This window comes from Drosophila innubila, chromosome X (assembly GCF_004354385.1).
Source record: "Drosophila innubila isolate TH190305 chromosome X, UK_Dinn_1.0, whole genome shotgun sequence".
Lineage (NCBI taxonomy): Eukaryota > Metazoa > Arthropoda > Insecta > Diptera > Drosophilidae > Drosophila > Drosophila innubila.
Window position 1 is genome coordinate 4,371,652 of NC_047626.1, and position 17,681 is coordinate 4,389,332.

The following is a 17,681-nucleotide window of genomic DNA, read 5'->3' on the forward strand; positions in this document are numbered from 1 at the left end:
ATCCACAAGACTTTAATTTGTCTTATAAAGACACACACATATGTTCAAACTAGGTTATACCTGGTATAGCTATTATACACGTGTTTATAGCCTTCTTATATATTAAATAACTTATTGAACTATGGGTTTTTTACTTTATAAGCTTGAATCCATTTATGAAAGGTGTCGCAAGTTCAGATACTTGAATATGGAAATGTATTCACACTCAATTAATCGTCTGTATATATACTAATATATATGGTTATATGGGTAATGACTCAGTTCTCGCTTTTGAGTACGAATTAGTTCACTTAGTAGAAGCTAATATTAATCTACTTGCTGGAGATCAGCATTGAAAATCCGCTTGAAAATCAATTAAAAAGGGTAAACAACTTTATTTACATTTATTGAACATGAACCGGCTGTCAATGAGTTCGTGTGAGTGCGAGAAAGAAAGCGCTAGGTGTGAAGGGATCAGATGCAACAAATGAATTCATACTGAAAGTCATAGATTTTATGATTTGGACTCATCATTGCTGAGGTTCTTCAGCGACTGCTCGAATTCCACAGCGTCCACTTGCCGCTTGGCGGGATCAAAAGGTGGTGGACCAATTAAAGCAACCACCTCATCATAGTCAAGTGTCTCCTTATCCAACAGCGCCTCTGCCAGCTGCAAAACAAGCAGTTTAAATAAAAGTTTGTAATGTAAATGTTAGGATTTCACCTTCTCCAGTTTGTCGCGATGCTTGTTAAGTATCTCCTCGGTTTTTCGATATGCCTCCGATACCATGTTGCGTGCCTCATGATCAATAGTGCTTTCCATGGCCTTTGAGAAGGGTTTGCCGCCACCAGCAGAGCCACCAGCTCCGTCAGATTCATTTGCATCCCGTATATAAATGGGACCCAGAACTTTGTTCATGCCAAATTTCTTAATCTGTGAATACGCAATTTTTGTGACCTTCTCCAAATCGTTTTGTGCACCAGTTGTTATCTGATTAAAGACCAAATTCTCCGCAGCACGTCCGCCCAACGCCATGCACATCTTGTCGAAGAGCTCCTCCTTGGAATACAAATGCTGTTCACTCGGCGTGTACTGGGCAAATCCCAATGCCAGACTTGTCCGTGGCACAATCGTCACCTTGAGCAGAATATCGGAGTTGGGCAGCATCCAACCGACCAGTGCATGGCCAGACTCATGGTAGGCAATCACCTTGCGCTCCGTCAGCGAAAGAGCATGAGAACGCTTCTCAGTGCCACCTAAAAGACACGCATTGCCAATTAAAACAAGCTCAAAAATGAACAAAAAAGTTTGTGAATATAAAGGGTAAAGATAACGAAACAACTATACGTTTCGGTTTTCGTTCTGGTGCGGTAAAAGGTTCGATTTCGAATTTGTTCTTTCAATTCTAGATCCACCGAAAAAAATTGTTTTTTCAAATTTAATTTAATTTGAATCCAGAACAATTTAATAGGCCGAACCATGATCAAAATGACATTTCGATTAAAAATCGGTTGAGTTTTGACAAAGTTATGACAGTTTGAAGTTGGTCAGACTTTTGATCTGACAACTTTACAAGTCAATATTTTTGTACAATTCATCATGTTTTTTTTACAAAAAAATAAAAGGTCCCAGAATCAAGTTTAAAGTGTTTTTTTATATTAATTCCGATATAAGGAGTTGAATAAAAGTGAAAACTTAAGATTTAAAATTTTTAATTTTCAAAATTTCAAAGGGGGGACCCTTAGCATCAAAATCGAATCCAAACGTTGGTGATCGATAATATGAAATTTTTTAAATGCAAACAATTTAAATGCAGAATGAAATTAGGAGCCAGTCCATGATCAAAATGACATTCCGCTTGAAAATCGGTTGAGTTTTGATAAAGTTATGACAGTTTGAAGTTGTTCAAACCTTTGATCTAGCCACTTACAAGTCAATATTTTTGTGCAAATCGACATGATTTTTTACAACAAAATAAAAGCTGTCAGAATCAAATTTAAAGTGTTGTTTCATGCTAATTACAATATAAGGAGTTGATTAAAAGTGAAAACTAGAGATTTAAAATTTTGAATTTTCGAAATTTCAAAGGGAGTACCCTTGGCATCGAAAACAATATCTAGTAGAATCTAGAGGAAAATATTTTTTTTTAAGAAACAAATAAAATTTAAATGCAGAATGAATTTAGAGACCAAACCATGATCAAAATGACATTCCGCATTAAAATTGGTTGAGTTTTAATCAAGTTATGACAGTTTGAAGTTGGTCAGACTTTTGATCTGACAACTTTGACAAGTCAAAATTTTTGATAAATTTAGCATGATTTTTTACAAAAAAAATGAAAGGTCCCAGAATCAAGTTTAAAGTGTTGTTTTATACTAATTACGATATAAGGAGTTGATTAAAAGTGCAAACTAGATTTAAAATTTTAAATTTTCGAAATTTCAAAGGGGGGACCCTTAGCATCGAAATCGAATCTTGTCGATAATGGTAAAAATTTTTCAACTGCACAATATTTAAATGCAGAATTAGTAAAGAGGCTGAATCATGATCAAAATGAAATTTCGCTTGAAAATCGGTTGAGTTTTGACAAAGTAATGAGTGTTCGAAATTGGTGCAACCGTTGACCTAACAACTGTACCGGAGCGGTAAGGAACTCACCCACTAAACGCTCCACGGCATACTCCAGATTCTTGCTGCTGACCTCGGTTTGTGTGTGTCGTGCGGCATGCAACGCCGCCTCGTTGCAGACATTGGCAATATCGGCGCCGGAGAAGCCGGGCGTTAAACGTGCCAAACGCTGTGAATATGTGCCCGGTGAATCTTCCAGTTTGACGGATGACAAATGCTTTTCAAAGATCTCCTTCCGCTCCAGCAGCGTCGGCAAATCGATCAGAATGTGTCGATCAAAGCGACCAGGACGCAGCAGAGCCTGCAATCATTGCGAATACAATTAGAAACAGTTGAGATGAAGTTAATCCTATGCTATATGTTGTACCTTGTCGAGTATGTCCGCTCGATTGGTGCTGGCCAGCATAAGGACGCCTTCTTTGGTCGCCATGCCGTCCATTTCGACGAGCAGCTGATTGAGAGTCTGCTCCGATTCACCAGAGCTGCCCTGGCCCATGCTCTCGGTGCCGGAACGCTGTCGTCCAATGGCATCGATTTCATCAATATATATAATACAGGGTGCACGCTTCTTGCCCTCTTTGAACAGATCACGGACACGAGCCGCGCCCAAGCCACCAATCATTTCAATAAACTCGGATCCATTCATGCTTAGGAAAGGCACTTGAGCTTCGGTGGCCACCGCCTTGGCCAGCAGTGTTTTGCCACAGCCAGGTGGACCCAGGAGCAAAGCACCTCGCGGCACCTTGGCGCCAAGGCGTTGATACTTCTCCGGTGACTTGAGATAGTCAACAAACTCCTTTACCTCCTGCTTGGCCTCACTGAGACCGGCCACATCGCGGAAGAGAACGCCGCGTCCACCATCAAATGGATCCACAAGTGTGAACTTGGCTCTGCCCATTTGATTCTGCAATATGTGCAAAATGAAATTCAATTAATCAATAATTAATACTTCCTGTTACTATATATGCAATAAATAACATTTAAGCTTTGAATTATTTAATTTCCCTTTGGGTCTTTAGTTTTTAATTTAAATTTATATATAATATAATATCTTAGCTATGTTGTGGCAAAATTTAAAGTTCGCACGTCTAACGGTTTGGTCTGTACAATGCTCAGTCAGTCAGGATATAGTTTTATACATATAGAAGATTTATTTTAATTGAATTTATGTCTCATTTCCTAATTTGATTTAAAATTTAAAATCTAAAAATATATAAATAAAATATAAATGTATTAGGTACTCACAAATGAATCCATGCTGAGTGGACTCTTCATGCTCTTCATGCGCGTGGCAATGGACATGAGGAGGGCACAGAAGAGCAACAGCATCAGTATGCGACCCGTGGTATCTGTCTGTCGATCATATGTGACCGGTACGCCATCCTTGATGCCCAGACGCTTCTCCACCATGCGCAGCTTCTCCTCAAATTTGTTGGCATCCGCCACAGCCATATGGAATATGGTGGAGGTCACTTTGCGTCCCTTGATCACAGCACCCTCGTGTAATATAATTGTTACCATCTCCATATCGGGTCGTATGATTATCTCCTTGACTTCGCCAACGGCTAGCATATGATGCACAAACTCATTCCAGGATACATAGCGTGTGGAGCCTTCGGGCCGCTCCGTGCGCGGTGTAATCAACAAAGAGATGAAGGCCACAAACATGTAGATCGTGAATAACCAGAGCACCGCTTTGGTCAGCACTGATCTCAGCTTCTCATCGTTTTCATTGTTCTTATTGTTGTTTTGATTGCTGGGTTCCTCGCCAGAGCTGGAACTGGAACTAGGGCTGGAGCTGGCTTTGGAATCTTGGCTGCTGTCTGCTGTATGCGATTTATCGCTGCTCGTTGTTGGCTTGGCTGACTTGTCGGCTTTGTTGTTGTTGTCCACATCTTGCGGCTTGCTGCTTGGCTTATCGGCATCGTTGTCGGATTTGCGGGCGCTCAAGCAGCGCAAATGCAATTGCTGCACTTCGCGTGGCGTCAATTGCAGCGACCGCGCGATAACACCCACAATTGCCTTATACTCCGAGCGCAGCATTTGCACCTGCATATGTGTGGAACGTATTTTGTAGTGTGGACTGTATGCAACTATTTATGTTCCACTTACCTGCCGCCAGCTTAGCGGCTGCAACATCGGCGCTGCCATCTGACGTTTTAATGCAGCGGCGCCGCATAGCTTGTTGTTGTTGGCCAACCCAAATGGTTGGCCCATGTGCGTCACGTTGGCATGGCAGCGCGCCTGATTGTAGTGTCCACGTTGCAGCACATTTCTTACATGTCGCAAGCCCTTGAACATAATTTCCAGCCACTTTTTTTTATCGGTTTGTGGGCCGCCGGTTCGAATACGTAACTTGGTGTTGTTCGCTTGAAATTACATGCATGAGTGTTGCCACCCCGTCGCTAAGCGGCTGGCCTTGCCAGACAGACAGCAGCAGCTCAATCAGCTGTTTTTATTATGTTATGTTCGGGGTGGGGGCGTCGTCTATAGGCAAACTTTTAATTTTTTTATACTGACTTGAAAAATTCATATTTTGTATCAATATTTCAAGCACAGCAACGAGAGGATTTCGTATGCTCTTTTCATTTTCACTAAATTCATGCAATAATCGGCACACTCTGACAGCTCGAGTATTTGCGATTAACCCTTATGTGAACCGTGAAGTCAAAAACCATCGTCATCAAATTCAATTAATTGCATCTTTTGTATATGTATAATCTTTATTATCATGTCTAAAAAAATATCTTGGTCTGTTCAAATGTAAAACAATCAAAAGAGCCTATTTTTTTTATATTAAAAAAAAATAATAATAATAATAATGCTATACAAAATTACTTCGTACTACACAATAATAATGTCACTGAATTGAGTAACTAATTTGTTATATGTTTTTGTTCTTTAAATGGCATGCGTTTGCTGTTAATCAATAATTACTATTCACTGAGCCATCGAACGGACCCATACTGTCGCCAAAGTCCTGCATCTCCTCATCGATATTATCATCGAAATCATCATCTGAATCTTTCGATTCTGGACAATGTCGACAACGACTCTCATTGACACCATAGTTAATGCACGTAGATCCCACACACTCACAACAACCATCGTGGAACCATCTAAATTGAAATACAATGAAACATCAAATAAGATAATATTATATTTAATGAAGTTATATTGCATAATACGCACCTGTAGCTGCTAGCACCTGTTGTTTGACAGCTCTGACGGCACTTATTCATAGATACGCAATGGTCCCAATATATAACTGTGCAATTAACTGTCAGCAAATTGTCCCGTTCTGCACTTGCACCATCTAAGTTTTTGTCGTTATATTCTGCAACAGGCAAATTGTTAATAGATCCTTGTTAGTTATCAACACTGAGATGTTTCACTCACTTAGATAGTATTTTTCATCTTTTTCCAGTGTAGGCTTGCCTCTGGACCAATCTACTTGAAATGTGAACGCGTCCCAATATTCACTCTCACTATCATCCTCAGCGGTGGCTAGCACATTGAATAACTCTGGCACGCCATCAAAATCTTCAACGTGCGACTTCTTCGATAACGAATTGCGTGTCTCGTTGGGCTTGGGACAGAGCTCTGCAAAAATAAATTAAAAATTTTAATTGAAAGCCTCCACTAAGCATATATTTATATATTCCTACTGTTTATATTCACTGTTTACAAGACCTTCTTATTCAGTTGTATTCCAGAAAAGTAAGCCTCAAACCAACCAAAATTCCATACATCTTTTGATGGTTTTCGGTTGATTTGAATTTTTAAAAAAACCCCCGATTAATATCACGTACAATGCAACCTAATAATCACAAAAACTAAAAAAACAACTAATTGGAATAAGCAAATTAATATTATATATTAAATTAACAAATTTGGTTTCAGCTCCGTCTTGTGGCAATAACACAATAACTTTTAAATTTGTGTACACACATATATTAAAACAATGTAAACAGTTTGAAAGAAAGGGTGTAAAAGTCACGGCAATTAATTTGCACTGCCTAAGGGTTAATGTTTTCTATTCTGCATGGTTGTAATCGAGTTTCAAACGGCGGCTCAACTATCGATAGGCACAAACACACACAGCACGAATAGTATGATTTACACATCGCAAATGCACATATACACATGCAGATGCACACACACAGATACACACGCACATTTGCATACAACAAAAATAACGACAGCGCAATAATGAATATTATTAATAAATGTCACACAAAATCACATCATCCATCTATAGATGTATGCATATTTGTTACTTACCCACACAACTACAGCACTCCTCATAATATTTTTTACCCAAACATTTAAGGCACTCTTTGCAACAGGAGCAATTTTTAAGCTCGCATTTGCAGCTTTGCGTCAACATGCACTTGGATACGATGGAGGCGCAAACAACCTCATTGCACGATTCCACCATGCCATAAAAACATACAAATCCCAGCACTAGAAATGCGCCAACCGTCAGCGAACGCCAGATTTCCATTTTGATATCTTGTATATTTAATATTTAAATGTTCTTGTTTCCTTTTTGTGGGATTATAAAGGGCGGATACAGGTGGTGTGTGGTGGGATGTTGTGTGATGTATGGTGTGTTGGGTTGTATTTTGTTGTGGTGGGAGGTGGCGGAGTTTTTGAAATTGCACACGATCACTTTGCTGAACTTTGATTGATTGACAGATGCTGCGAGATTGTGTGTGTGTGTGTGTGTGTGTAATTGCAACAAAACAACACAGAAAAACAATTGTTAACTACTAAGACTAACACACATATGAAACATTATAAATGCAAGTATATAATATTTGATAGATACATAGAAATTTATTATATTTCGTCGTTGTGCGCGTTATTTGATTTTTGCACAACACACAAGGCACAAGAACAAGTTTTGAAATGAGCTATGAATATTTTACTAAATCATTGAACAAGTCAGTCACAGCGCGTAACAACAACAGCAACGGCAACAGCTAAAGCAACAACAATAAGCGACAACGACAACACCACGACATACACTAACAAACGATCCAGAAGACAACACACAACGATCGACAGATGCGAGAGAGAGAGTCAAACGACGACGACGACGTCGACGGCGACAACAACGACAACGAGACGGCGTCAGCTATTACCAAGTTTATACGATAGCTTAAGTCGGTTTTAATAAAATCATGGCAATTTATAACACACAAAACTTGCCTTTAAAATTTATTACAAAATCATCTACATACTAATGCGAATATTTATTTATGATTAATACTAATAAAATATTAAAAAATAAATGAAAATAACATAATAAAATAAGAGCTTTAAAATTGAAGCACTTCAAACAAGTTGTTAGGTTAGTTAAATCAGTTTTAGCTGCCGTATAAACTTGGTATTTATGTAGCTTGTTTTTGTTATTGGCGCGACGCAGCAGGGCATAACTGTCTTTTTCTCCCGTCTTTTTATTATTATTTTTTCTTCAGCCAGGCCCAGAGGCTAGCCAGCCAGCCAGTTAGCTAGATACAATGCGCGAATTAAGCGCACACACACACGACAAACTTAGCAGTGGCTTAGAGAAACGTAAACACGTTACGAAGCATGGGTAGTGTGCGGGGGCGGGTGCGGGTGCAAAGCGGATACGGAGGTGAAGAAGGCGCAAGACAAGAGCGCGAGCGCGTTCATTAACTGAATGATGGACTACCACAACGAGATGCGAGCAAACAAACAACAATAATGATCAATGCACACACGTACATACATATGGTGATCAAAAAGGTATTCGATTGGAATGCTCTGCGCATGGAAGTGTGCGTGCGTGTGTGTGCATATTTGTAACTGTGGCGTGTGTGTGCTCCTCTCTCCGTCTCTCTCTCTCTCTCTCGCTCTCTCTCTCTCCCACTTTATGACTGTGCGCAAGCCGCGCTATCGATGTCGATATTTTTCAAGTCGCGCTATCGACATTTCGATATCATTTTCTTTATTAATTTATTGTTTTTTATCATAATTTTTTTACTTTGATGAATTACTCATTTCAAATAATATATACTGATCACACTCAGGCCAAAGCAGGCTTTGAATTTGTTTATTCGATAACGTCGTTTATTATTTACTATTTAAGCCGTTCTTTTAATTACTTCAAATTGCAAAAAAAAACGACATTAATTGCAAGTTTCAGACAATATTCTTTTTAAATTGCTTAGTGTTAAAATGTTGATAAACAAAATATTAAAAAAAAACAGAAGCCAGCTGATGCAGTGAAGAAAAGCACGACACGCTCCCATCTTTAGCCCAGGAACAAGAAGAACATTTTTAAAGCGTCTGGCAACGCTGTACCGATACTAAATAATAACAAGGGACGGGAAACTGCAGCAAATAGACTAAAAATTCTATAGTCTACACACAAATGATATTGTTTAGAAACTGTGCAGTGCTGCTTGTGATTGCCTCAATATGCAGTTTCATCTATGGCATTGGCCAGCTGCATGTGGAGGTGGAGCCGAATGCCTGCCGAATGACTTATATGTTTGGCGAGCCAATGTTTGCGGTATGAAAAATTGAATTTCTTAACTTACTATAAGTGATTGCTAATGTGGTTTTTGTTCTGCGGCAGCGTGTGAGATTTAGTGCGAATAAGCAGTACCCCAACTATGGGCTGTACTATTACTATGAAGGTGTAAGGCAGGATCCGCTCAAGAGTCGCATGACGGGTGCTCCGGTTATCTTTGTGCCGGGCAATGCCGGCTCTTACAAGCAGGTGCGCTCCTTGGCATCGGTGGCGTTGCGCAAGGCAAGGGAGCAATATGACAGTGGCATACATCTGGACTACTATACCATTGATTTCGATGAGGAACTGTCGGCAGTCTATGGCGGCTATATGTATCATCAGCAATCATTCCTTAAGCACTGCATACGCACAATTTTAACACTCTATCGACAGCCCAGTCCCATTGTGCTCATTGGACACTCGATGGGCGGCAAGTTGGCCCAATCGGTGCTCACAGATGCAGAAATAAGCCAGCATATAAATGCCATTATCAGCATATCAACGCCACTGGATCAGCCGGTGCTCAATTTGGATGCACATCTGGGTCAGTTCTATGTGGACACGCACACACAGCTCAGTCGCACGAGGACCGCATCCAAGCCCACCAATACCACGAATGTGTGCCAAAGTCTGCACCAGAAACAGCTCAGCGAGGAGCGTATGGCCAGCCAGGAACTAACCCCCAAACTGGACAATGTGCTGCTCATCTCCACAGGCGGCGGCAATCGTGATCTTCTAGTCAATGCTGGACTAACCAGCTCACAGTTTAATGATCTACATGCCATGGTAAACAGTCAAGCTTACTCTTTATATATTTATTTAATTTAAACCCCTTTTTTAGACCTCGGCCATACCACGTGTCAGTCTCAGCTGTGATCACTTATCAGCCGTTTGGTGTCTGCAGTTCATGCAGGTCATCAATCGCTTCCTCTTCAGCATTGCTCAACGGCGCAGCGACGACACCGTCATCTTCAGCAGCAACAAGCAACGTAATATGCAATCAGCACTTACTCACTTTGTGGTAAGCATTTCCAGCCCTTTAATACCTCTAAAGAGGGTAGATTGACCTTATCATATAGCTATCATAGCACCGATCGAACGATAGCTGTATTTTTTTATATTAATCTTTGTTGTTACTTGAGATAGCTCAATCATATTCGAAGATTGTGATTGTGTTATACCTCAAGACCATCAAGCTAAAATTCAACTAGTATATTATATAGCTGTTATGGGAGCGATCGGTTGAAAATCGACGTTTAGTACGGATATCTTTTTTGGTTTCTTAAGATATATTAAATAAACTCACAGATTGTGTAGTTGTCAGTGTCTTCTACATTCAGACCAAATTTGATCCAAATCCAACTACTATAACATACAGATTTCATGGAAATGGTCGAACGTATAGAGTTTGATCAACTTCAAACTTTCATAACTTTATCAAAACTCAACCTATTTTCAAACGAATCAAAGTTCGGACCAACTTCCAACACGCATAACTTTGTCAAAACTGAACCGATTTTCATGCGGAATGTCACTTTAATCATTATTCGGCCTCTACATTCATTCTGCTTTTAAATTTTATTTAATTCGTTAAAAAAAATATTTTCCTCTAGATTCTGCTAGATATTGATTTCGATGCCCTTTGAAATTTTGAAAATCAAAAATTTTAAATCTCATTTTGACTTTTAATCAACTCCTTATATCGTAATTAGAATAAAACAACACTTTAAAGTTTAAACTTGATTCTGGGACCTTTCATTTTTTCGTAAAAAATCATGATGAATTGTACAAAAATTTTGACTTGTAAAGTTGTTAGATCCAAAGTCTGACCAACTTCAAACACTCATAACTTTGTCAAAATTAAATCGATTTTTATGCGGAATGTCACTTTGATGATGGTTTGGCCTCATAATTTATTCTGCATTTCAATTTATTTGATTTGATTCAAAATATATTTCCCCTCTAGATCTAGGCTTCGATTTAAATGCATTTATGTTAGGATTTTGATGTCCACTTTATTTTCTTTATATACCCTTAACCGACAGCGTCTTCGACCACGCCAGCAGGGCTTGGTAAGCATGCAGTCGAGGAGCAATTGGCATGAGGAGCGTCATCTGGTTATTAACAAGTTCTTTGCCAATGGCGTAAGGACACATTATCATGAATTGATTGGCATACAGCGTCAGGAGCGCTACAAGGTAAAGACAATAAATGAACTGGTATTTTTATTAAATAATAACACTCTTAATTCCCTGCAGAAACTGGCAATTGAGGCGCTGAATGTTGAGGGTGATGAGAACTGGCTGTTTGGCTGCGAGGCGCATAAACACAATGATACAGACTCACTCATTTGGTGAGTTAAAACTTGAAATTCTTTCCATTATACGATTAAAACAATTGTATTCCTACTGCAGCGACAAGGCGACGCCATTAACGCATCTCATTCAGCGTCTGCCGAATGCGGATATTGAAGCACGAAGCGTTGCCGTGCTGGATTTATACAATCTGCGCAAAACATATCAACAGTGGACGCATTTACTGGTGCGTCTGCCACCAGGCAGTCGACGCACTGGCTATAATCTGGATATCTATGATCCCAAGGAGCGTATTGTGGACATACGCATACCACGCTGGTATGCCTATGGACGTCGCATTGCCATTAATGAGACGCTACAGGGTACACTGCACTACAAGCTGCGCATTGCCGAGATGGTGGAACCGTATCAGGGATTACGTGTCCATGTGGAGCCACTGCAGTGTCTGCAACCAAAATATCGCATCACCGCCAGATTGTGTGTTCCTTGGGCAGCTGGCTTTGAGCGTTATCAAACCTTGACGTGGGTTCCCTACACTTATTCCAATTAAAATATGTTTAATGGCATCATTATATATTTTTAACTGCAGGTCACCAGATCAGAACCCGGGTCTCTATGTCAATGTGCCCACATTAATGCCAAAACATTATAATACTTCCTTGAATCCGGTCATATTGGATTTGTATTTAGATCCCATTTGTCGCTATCGCATCAGGTAAGTCTCTCCATCTCTTTCTCTTTGCCTTCTTTGACTCTCTATACCCGTCTCACTCTTAGCTATGAGTATTCCTATGCGGATGCTTTATCTCGCATTGTGCTGCAATTTTACGGCTGGTTGCCAGCTCATTTGGTTTGTGTGTTATTAATTGTACTGCGAAATCAATTGGACAAATTTCAACAACGCGGCAGCTTCAAGAGCCTCAAGCCCTACCTTGGTTATCTACAGTATGCATCCCTCTACTTGGTTACAGGTAATCATCATTTACACTATTTTCAATTTTACTCCCTTTTAGACACTGTGCTCGGAGATAATAAGAGCTAGAGACACCAAATTCCAAGTCCATGCAGTTTTTGTTTGTTTTCTCTAAGCGTCTCAGTTACTGTTATCAATTTCAATCGGTTATTACCGGTTAAAGGTTACGACTTTAATAATGATTTGAATCTCTGCCTTTTATAATTATCATTCATCCCACTTAATCGCATTTAAATCGATTTAAATTAAACATTAGCTATGACGGTTTTAAGTTTTTAAGACGTGCAGTAATTTTTTTATTCCGTAGCAGTTTAAAATTCATAGATATAAATAATATGTATGTAAATTAGGTGATTAGAATCTTTAAAGTTAATAGATACAATTAATATTCGCTTAAATTAAATAGGGATACTCTTTGAAATACATGGAATCAAATAAGGTATATATAATTTGATAAATAGGCATATTGAAAATTCATAGATACAATAAAAGTATATTTAAATTGAGTAATCATCATCTTTAAAATTCATAGATACAATAAAAATATTTATTAATCTGGAAAATTCATAGATAGAATAAATATATATGTAAATTGAGTAAGGATTATGCTTAAAATTAATAGATACAAATAATATATATTAAAATTGAGTATGGATCAAGGCTGCAAACCGATTCTGAACCGAACCTCGTAAAACCGGTTCGGCTCGGGTTTTTAAGCAGCATGAACCGAATCATGAACCGAACCCTTGAAATTATTTACTTTACGAACTTGACCCCAAATCGAACCGCTTTCTAAAATAAAAGGTTCGGTTCGAAAAAATAATAAATTTATTAATTTTTTGTTTTTATAAAATTACGCAATTATTTGAGACTTCGGGTTAAAATAAGTCACATTGAAATCTTAAAATAAATTTTAATTATTATCAAAATTTGATTTCATTAAAAAAAAAAAATGTAGTTAGTTCAAAATTTAGAGAATATTTTTTGTATGAAATTGAATCAAGGTTCGAACCCAAACCTTGGGTTCAGCGGGTATATAAACCAATTCGCGAACTGAACCGATGTTTTGCTCTATGGTTCGAATCGCCGAACCGAACCTTTAACAAAATGTTGCTTTACTTAGGATTATCTTTGAAAATCGCTCGACTGTTGTATTTTCCACCAATTAATTGACTGTTGCTCTTTTACAGGCTGCCGCTTGCTGAAGAAGCTTGTAATGAATGTGAAATTGCTGCCCGAACCGGAGCCACTTGACTATAGCATTAATGTATCCATTATCATCCATTGCACAGCCATTGGGCTGTCCATATTGGCCGCCTTGGGGGTGTGGCTTGCCCTGGCACTCTATGGCAATGTATTTTATCGCCTGGCACTGCGTCTCACCCGCCTCTCGCCCTCCAGCTCCAACATTTTACTGTCGATAATGACACATCTGCCAATTACGTATGGCATACTGACAATTGGCGTTGCTCTGGGCGCCATCAGTGGACTTGGCCTGCTCTTGGCATTTATATTTTACTTTTTGATGCTTTCCAATGCGTACAAAGATCATCTGGAGGATTATCTCTGGCAAAAGGCCGCAGATTTGGTGCATTTGGCCAGCGGCACAGCTGGGAATTCGGAAAACGCGCAGTCACTAAACACAGATGATAATGCAGTTGAAAATCCAATTGAAAATGAAACAGAGACTGAGGTTGAGCTGGCAGCGACAGCTGAGACATCACAGCCAGCTAAACAGAAGACTGACAAGGAGGATGAATCTTGCGTTGGCTTACAGAATTTCCCGTTCCATGTCACATTGCTATTGTTGCTTCTGATGCTGCTCCTGCTCAATGGTCCAACCACATTGGCCTGGCTGCGCAGTCGCCGGTGAGTCAATTGAATTAATAGTTTAACTTTTAGTATAATTTTAAATAATTATTTATATATATATATATATTTCTTTATTGCAGTCATGGCATTAATCTACCCGATCCGTCGCTTTTTAGCAACATTACTGTACTGGCTTCGCTTAGTTTGTTGCTTCAGCTGCGTGCACCACAGAAATTGTAAGTATTCATTTGATACTCTATACGAATGTCTAAAAATAATATAAAGAATACCAAAATTTGAAAACAAAAATTAGCATAACAAAACTAGAAAGCATTCATTATGGCACTAAAAATTAGAAAAAAAAAATTAGGAATTATTTATTTGTTTATTTATTTATTTTTTATTTATTTATTTATTTATTTTTTTTTATTTATTTATTTATTTATTCATTTATTTATTTATTTTTTTTATTTATTTATTTTTTTTATTTATTTATTTATTTATTTATTTATTTATTTATTAATTTATTTATTCATTTATTTTTTTTATTTATTTATTTATTTATTTATTTATGCACGACTTAAAGCAGTCGGCAAAGAAAAAATTACCAAGTATAAAAAAAAAGTTCAAGATTACAAATACAAATAATATTAAATATAAATTATGAACTGTAAAGAAAAAATTAAAGTTAGAAAAAAGTTAGACAAAAGTTGAAAAAAGCTAAAATCAAAAATATTTTGCTAACTTTTGGAATAAATCTAAAAAATAAATCAGCAAAAAGACATTACTTGTCGAAACATTTATTTAAAAATTGCTTCATATATTCAAGGAGCGCACAAAACCTCTAAAGTAAAGTTTCCCAAAAAAAAAAAAAAATTAACAACATTCTAAGCAATATATTATACATCAAGGCTGCAAACCTCCAAAATGTTGTTAAAGGTTCGGTCCGGCGATTCGAACCATAGAGCAAGACATCGGTTCGGTTCGCGAATTGCTTTATATACCCACTGAACCCAAGGTTTGGGCTCGAACCTTGATTCAATTTCATGCAAAAAAATATTTTTATTGTTATACATTTTTCTCTACAATTTGGACAACATTTTTTTTTTAAGAAATCAAATTTTGATGATAATTTAAATTTATTTGAAGACTTAAATATGACTTATTTTAATCCGAAGTCTCAAATAATTGCTTAATAAAAGAAAACCATTAAAAATATGTGATTATTTTTTTTTTCGAACCGAACCTTTAGGTTCAGAACCGGTTTGCAGCCTTGTTATACATACTATATAAAATATACATTTTTGGAAAAATTGTATCCCCAAATATTGGTTTTTATTGTAGAAAGGTAGAAATATTTTTGACTTCTTTGGCTTTTGCATTTTTATCCTACTATTTCTGTTCAATTAAGTTTCAGAAATACTCTAGAAAGGAAACCAGAAAAATAATATAGCATGTTGGACCACAGCTAAAATCAAGAAAGGTCTATAAATAAATATTGTGTGCCAACTTGTTTAAAAATTCAATAATATTACATTATTTATTTATTTTTTTTAGTAATGAAATAGATTTTTGCTAAGTTTTGTATGCTGAATATTTTTCCAATTTGAATTTATTAACTTATAATTTAAAAAGTGTTTTCTTTTCTTTATATTTGTAATTCCAAACAATTTATTTTTGCTTGATGAACTGTCTATTCTAAACTAATCTAATTTGATTTTATTATTTATTACTAGGCGTGGCTATTGGATATTGTCGCTCGTGTTGTACTTCTGCGCTGGATGTGTGCTCCTTTATTCCCAGGCGGCTATTTATCGTCTCAACTATGTGATCGCCGTGGCCTTTGCCCTCTTGGCCGGTCAACAGAGTCTGGGATGTTTGCTGGAGAAGATATTGCCAAAGTTCTTAGACTAGTCAGTGAATTGTTTATAAATTTCGTTTGCCATTTATTTATGTTTTTTTTATGGTGTTATTTATTTTTGTATTCACTTAGTTTAGCTGTACTTTAGTTATAGTTATATTTTAGTTAAGTTTCACATTGCGGACAATACCAAATATGTAAGGTGTCTATAAGTAGATGTCTGATATAATAATATCATTTGGAGCTACAAATGACATGACATGTTTTTCTGCACGCACTGTGTGCGGGAAGTCCATAATGATATGGGCTACAAATTTATCCAAATGGGCGTCAACATCAATCTCGATCTCGATCCCCATCGAACGATCGATTGCTCAATCGTTGATTGCATGATTGCATTAATAACTAAACTAGCAAACTAAATTGTTGTGCCACAGGCAAACATGTCAGCAAGGCCCATTTATATCAAATGTGTGAAAATACCCATAAATAATAAATATACGTGTGTACATTAACTGTAAAACTACACTAGACTGCAAACAAATTCAGATCCAGCATGTTTAGGATCCAAAAACAACTATTTACTTAATGTCCTATAACATAACTTAATTTTATGTGCATTAAGATATCATATAATCTGTCATATTGCCTGATTGAATAAACTTTTAAATGTTTACTGTCGAATTTTAATTGTTTTTAAGTTTTGTTTGACTGTAAAACTTTACTTAAATTTCTCTTATGAAGCTGAAATTTACTAGTTGAGCTGTTGCCATCGATTTGAACAGGTTTTCATTGAAAAAATGGCTTTAAGACTCCATAAATTTTGTATATTATGGTACCCAAGTGGTTCAGCGTCATATTTTAATAGCTGTAAAACTGATATTTTTAATAACTGGATTGCTGGTAAGTATAAAAATGTATAAAAGTTCAGAAATCGGTTCGACGAACAAATTTAATTGGCTAAAAATCTTTAATCTTTAGATTTCCTGCTGAAATTCGGTATGTGGATAATAGAATTAAAATCAAGGCTGCAAACCGGTTCTGAACCGAACCTTGTAGAACCGGTTCGGTTCGGGCTCTTTAGCAGTCTGAACCGGATCATTAACCGAACCCTTTAAATTATGTACTTTTCGAGCCCGAACCTAAACCGAACCGCTTTCTAAAACAAAAGGTTCGGTTCGAAAAAACAAAAAAAGTTTAATAATAAAAAATACATAAATTTTATGGTTTTCTAATATTACGTAATTATTTAAGACTTCGGATTAAAATAAGTCATATTTAAGTTTATTTAATATTTAATTTTATTTCTTTGAAAAAAAAAATTTTAATTATTTCAAAATTTAGAGAAAAATGTCTAACAATACAAATATTTGTTGTATGAAATTGAACCAAGGCTCGAACCAAAACCTTGGGTTGAGGGGTATAAGAAACCAATTCGCGAACCGAACCGATGTTTTGCTCTATGGTTCGAACCGCCAAACCGGACCTTTAACAAAAATTTTGGAGGCTTGCAGCCTTGATTAAAATCTTAATAAATAGTCAAGTTTTGATGGTCATTAGTCATT

General features: G+C 37.2%; 3 protein-coding genes across 3 annotated transcripts; 1 reads left to right on the forward strand and 2 right to left on the reverse strand.

The window, feature by feature from the left end:
- Positions 1–350: 350 nt before the first annotated feature.
- On the reverse strand, positions 351–4,983 carry LOC117793382 (paraplegin). Its single transcript, XM_034633690.1, has 6 exons — positions 4,721–4,983; positions 3,854–4,657; positions 2,976–3,512; positions 2,639–2,909; positions 704–1,236; positions 351–649 (listed from the first exon to the last, which is right to left on the reverse strand). The coding sequence occupies exons 1-6, from the start codon at positions 4,907–4,909 to the stop codon at positions 494–496; spliced, it is 2,490 nt and encodes an 829-aa protein (XP_034489581.1). The 5' UTR covers positions 4,910–4,983; the 3' UTR covers positions 351–493.
- A 516-nt stretch (positions 4,984–5,499) lies between these two features.
- On the reverse strand, positions 5,500–7,658 carry LOC117793391 (protein twisted gastrulation). The gene is made up of 4 exons (XM_034633702.1): positions 6,893–7,658; positions 6,008–6,211; positions 5,801–5,945; positions 5,500–5,727 (listed from the first exon to the last, which is right to left on the reverse strand). The coding sequence occupies exons 1-4, from the start codon at positions 7,113–7,115 to the stop codon at positions 5,535–5,537; spliced, it is 765 nt and encodes a 254-aa protein (XP_034489593.1). The 5' UTR covers positions 7,116–7,658; the 3' UTR covers positions 5,500–5,534.
- Positions 7,659–8,927: 1,269 nt separating this feature from the next.
- On the forward strand, positions 8,928–16,800 carry LOC117793381 (GPI inositol-deacylase). Its single transcript, XM_034633689.1, has 11 exons — positions 8,928–9,155; positions 9,222–9,941; positions 9,997–10,176; positions 11,201–11,353; positions 11,414–11,508; positions 11,570–11,992; positions 12,060–12,185; positions 12,248–12,441; positions 13,634–14,312; positions 14,396–14,491; positions 15,992–16,800. The coding sequence occupies exons 1-11, from the start codon at positions 9,015–9,017 to the stop codon at positions 16,167–16,169; spliced, it is 2,985 nt and encodes a 994-aa protein (XP_034489580.1). The 5' UTR covers positions 8,928–9,014; the 3' UTR covers positions 16,170–16,800.
- The last annotated feature ends 881 nt before the right edge of the window (positions 16,801–17,681 follow it).

Excerpts from the sequence above, each read along its gene's own strand:
- LOC117793391 (XM_034633702.1), bottom strand. The coding sequence starts at position 7,115 with ATGGAAATCTGGCGTTCGCTGACGGTTGGCGCATTTCTAGTGCTGGGA. Across the intron at positions 5,946-6,007 it reads AGATGAAAAATACTATCTAA|AATATAACGACAAAAACTTA; the intron begins GTGAGTGAAACA and ends TGCCTGTTGCAG. Across the intron at positions 5,728-5,800 it reads ACAGGTGCTAGCAGCTACAG|ATGGTTCCACGATGGTTGTT; the intron begins GTGCGTATTATG and ends ATTTCAATTTAG.
- LOC117793381 (XM_034633689.1), top strand. The coding sequence starts at position 9,015 with ATGATATTGTTTAGAAACTGTGCAGTGCTGCTTGTGATTGCCTCAATA. Across the intron at positions 9,942-9,996 it reads TTAATGATCTACATGCCATG|ACCTCGGCCATACCACGTGT; the intron begins GTAAACAGTCAA and ends CCCCTTTTTTAG. Across the intron at positions 14,313-14,395 it reads GCCTGGCTGCGCAGTCGCCG|TCATGGCATTAATCTACCCG; the intron begins GTGAGTCAATTG and ends TCTTTATTGCAG.
- LOC117793382 (XM_034633690.1), bottom strand. The coding sequence starts at position 4,909 with ATGTTCAAGGGCTTGCGACATGTAAGAAATGTGCTGCAACGTGGACAC. Across the intron at positions 4,658-4,720 it reads AGCCGCTAAGCTGGCGGCAG|GTGCAAATGCTGCGCTCGGA; the intron begins GTAAGTGGAACA and ends ACACATATGCAG. Across the intron at positions 650-703 it reads ATCGCGACAAACTGGAGAAG|CTGGCAGAGGCGCTGTTGGA; the intron begins GTGAAATCCTAA and ends CTTGTTTTGCAG.